Source organism: Phytophthora parasitica, assembly GCF_000247585.1.
Source record: "Phytophthora parasitica INRA-310 unplaced genomic scaffold supercont2.399, whole genome shotgun sequence".
NCBI classification, from domain to species: Eukaryota; Oomycota; class Peronosporomycetes; order Peronosporales; family Peronosporaceae; genus Phytophthora; species Phytophthora nicotianae.
In genome coordinates this window covers 1-1,152 of record NW_008649385.1, presented here as the reverse complement: position 1 = coordinate 1,152, position 1,152 = coordinate 1, and the positions used below count along the sequence as shown (strand labels likewise).

At 49.0% G+C, this 1,152-nt stretch overlaps 1 protein-coding gene across 1 annotated transcript; it reads left to right on the top strand.

Annotated features, from left to right (window-relative positions):
- Positions 1-231: 231 nt before the first annotated feature.
- PPTG_20309 (hypothetical protein) lies at positions 232-573 on the top strand (the record flags this gene model as incomplete). The annotated part of the gene is made up of 1 exon (XM_008918963.1): positions 232-573. One exon carries the CDS (start codon positions 232-234, stop codon positions 571-573), a length of 342 nt encoding a protein of 113 aa, XP_008917211.1.
- Between the last annotated feature and the right edge of the window lie 579 nt (positions 574-1,152).

The window sequence follows — 1,152 nt, the reverse complement described above, 5'->3', positions numbered from 1 at the left end:
TTTGCTGCTCCACTAATCTTACTTCCCTTTTTAAACTTCTTCATCTCAAGTCTACATTGTCCAAGTTTTTCTTCGTGCGCCTGTGCTCTACATCAGCAAAGTAAACAAGGCGATTCCGCCTCATCCACACACAGAATACAATGAGAGATAATATGACTCATATTGCCCCCTTTCGTGGGTTACACAAGTGATAGTCTAGGATATGCCCTCCAAAGGGGACAAATGCCACCCATGTTGATGACCAGTAATGATATCCTTTTCTTCATCGAAAAGACTGCTGAGTTCTTGGCCTATGTCATATTGTGTTACAGCAACCTCATTACGCCTGTCCCATCGGATGTCTGCAGCTACTGCCAAAACGTCGTCACAACATCCACCAATGTCGTGGCCTGCAGAAGCATTTGCGTGATAGCAATGTCAAGGCTTGAGCTGCGTGGTACCAGCAGCTACCGGGCGAACCCGTACAATCACAACCAACGCAATGACAACCGTGGTGGTGGATCACGGCATCAATGTGGCCGTGGCGGAAATCGCGGTAACAACAGCAACAACAGCAACAACAATAACCCCTAGTCATCTCGCCTTGATGAAGGGGTTATGATCCGTATCGTCGCAAGGAAGCTCTAATCGCAGTAGTGTCCGAGGTTCAGACGGTCACCTCGGCTGTCAGTCTCCAAGCTGAAGCCAATACTGACCTTGATACCAGCTGGACCATCGATTCACGATGCAGCAGTCACGTGACGCAGCACGCCGAATGGTTCAAGCCTAAGACTGCAGCGAGTGGAGGCATTAACGTTGGTGGAAAGTCGCAAATACCAATTGAAGCAGTTGGCATGGTCCAGATCCTGATATGTGACTCCAAGTGGACTGAGCGGACGCTAGTACTCCACAATGGCCACCTTGCTCCCAAATTGTAGTACGACCTACTCTCGGTTGCTGCTGGTGTCGATGACCACTTCAACTTCAAGCGTACTATGTGCATGGTCCAGACCAACCAACTCTTCAGCATTAAGCCGATGACATCTGCGACTTCGAAGCTGTACCAGTTCACAGCACTTCCGGTCCAGAAGGAAGAAGCTCACGTTGCTACAACAGGTAAACAAAACGAACTTATGCTACTACACAAACGTCTCGGACAGTGTATTACAGGCG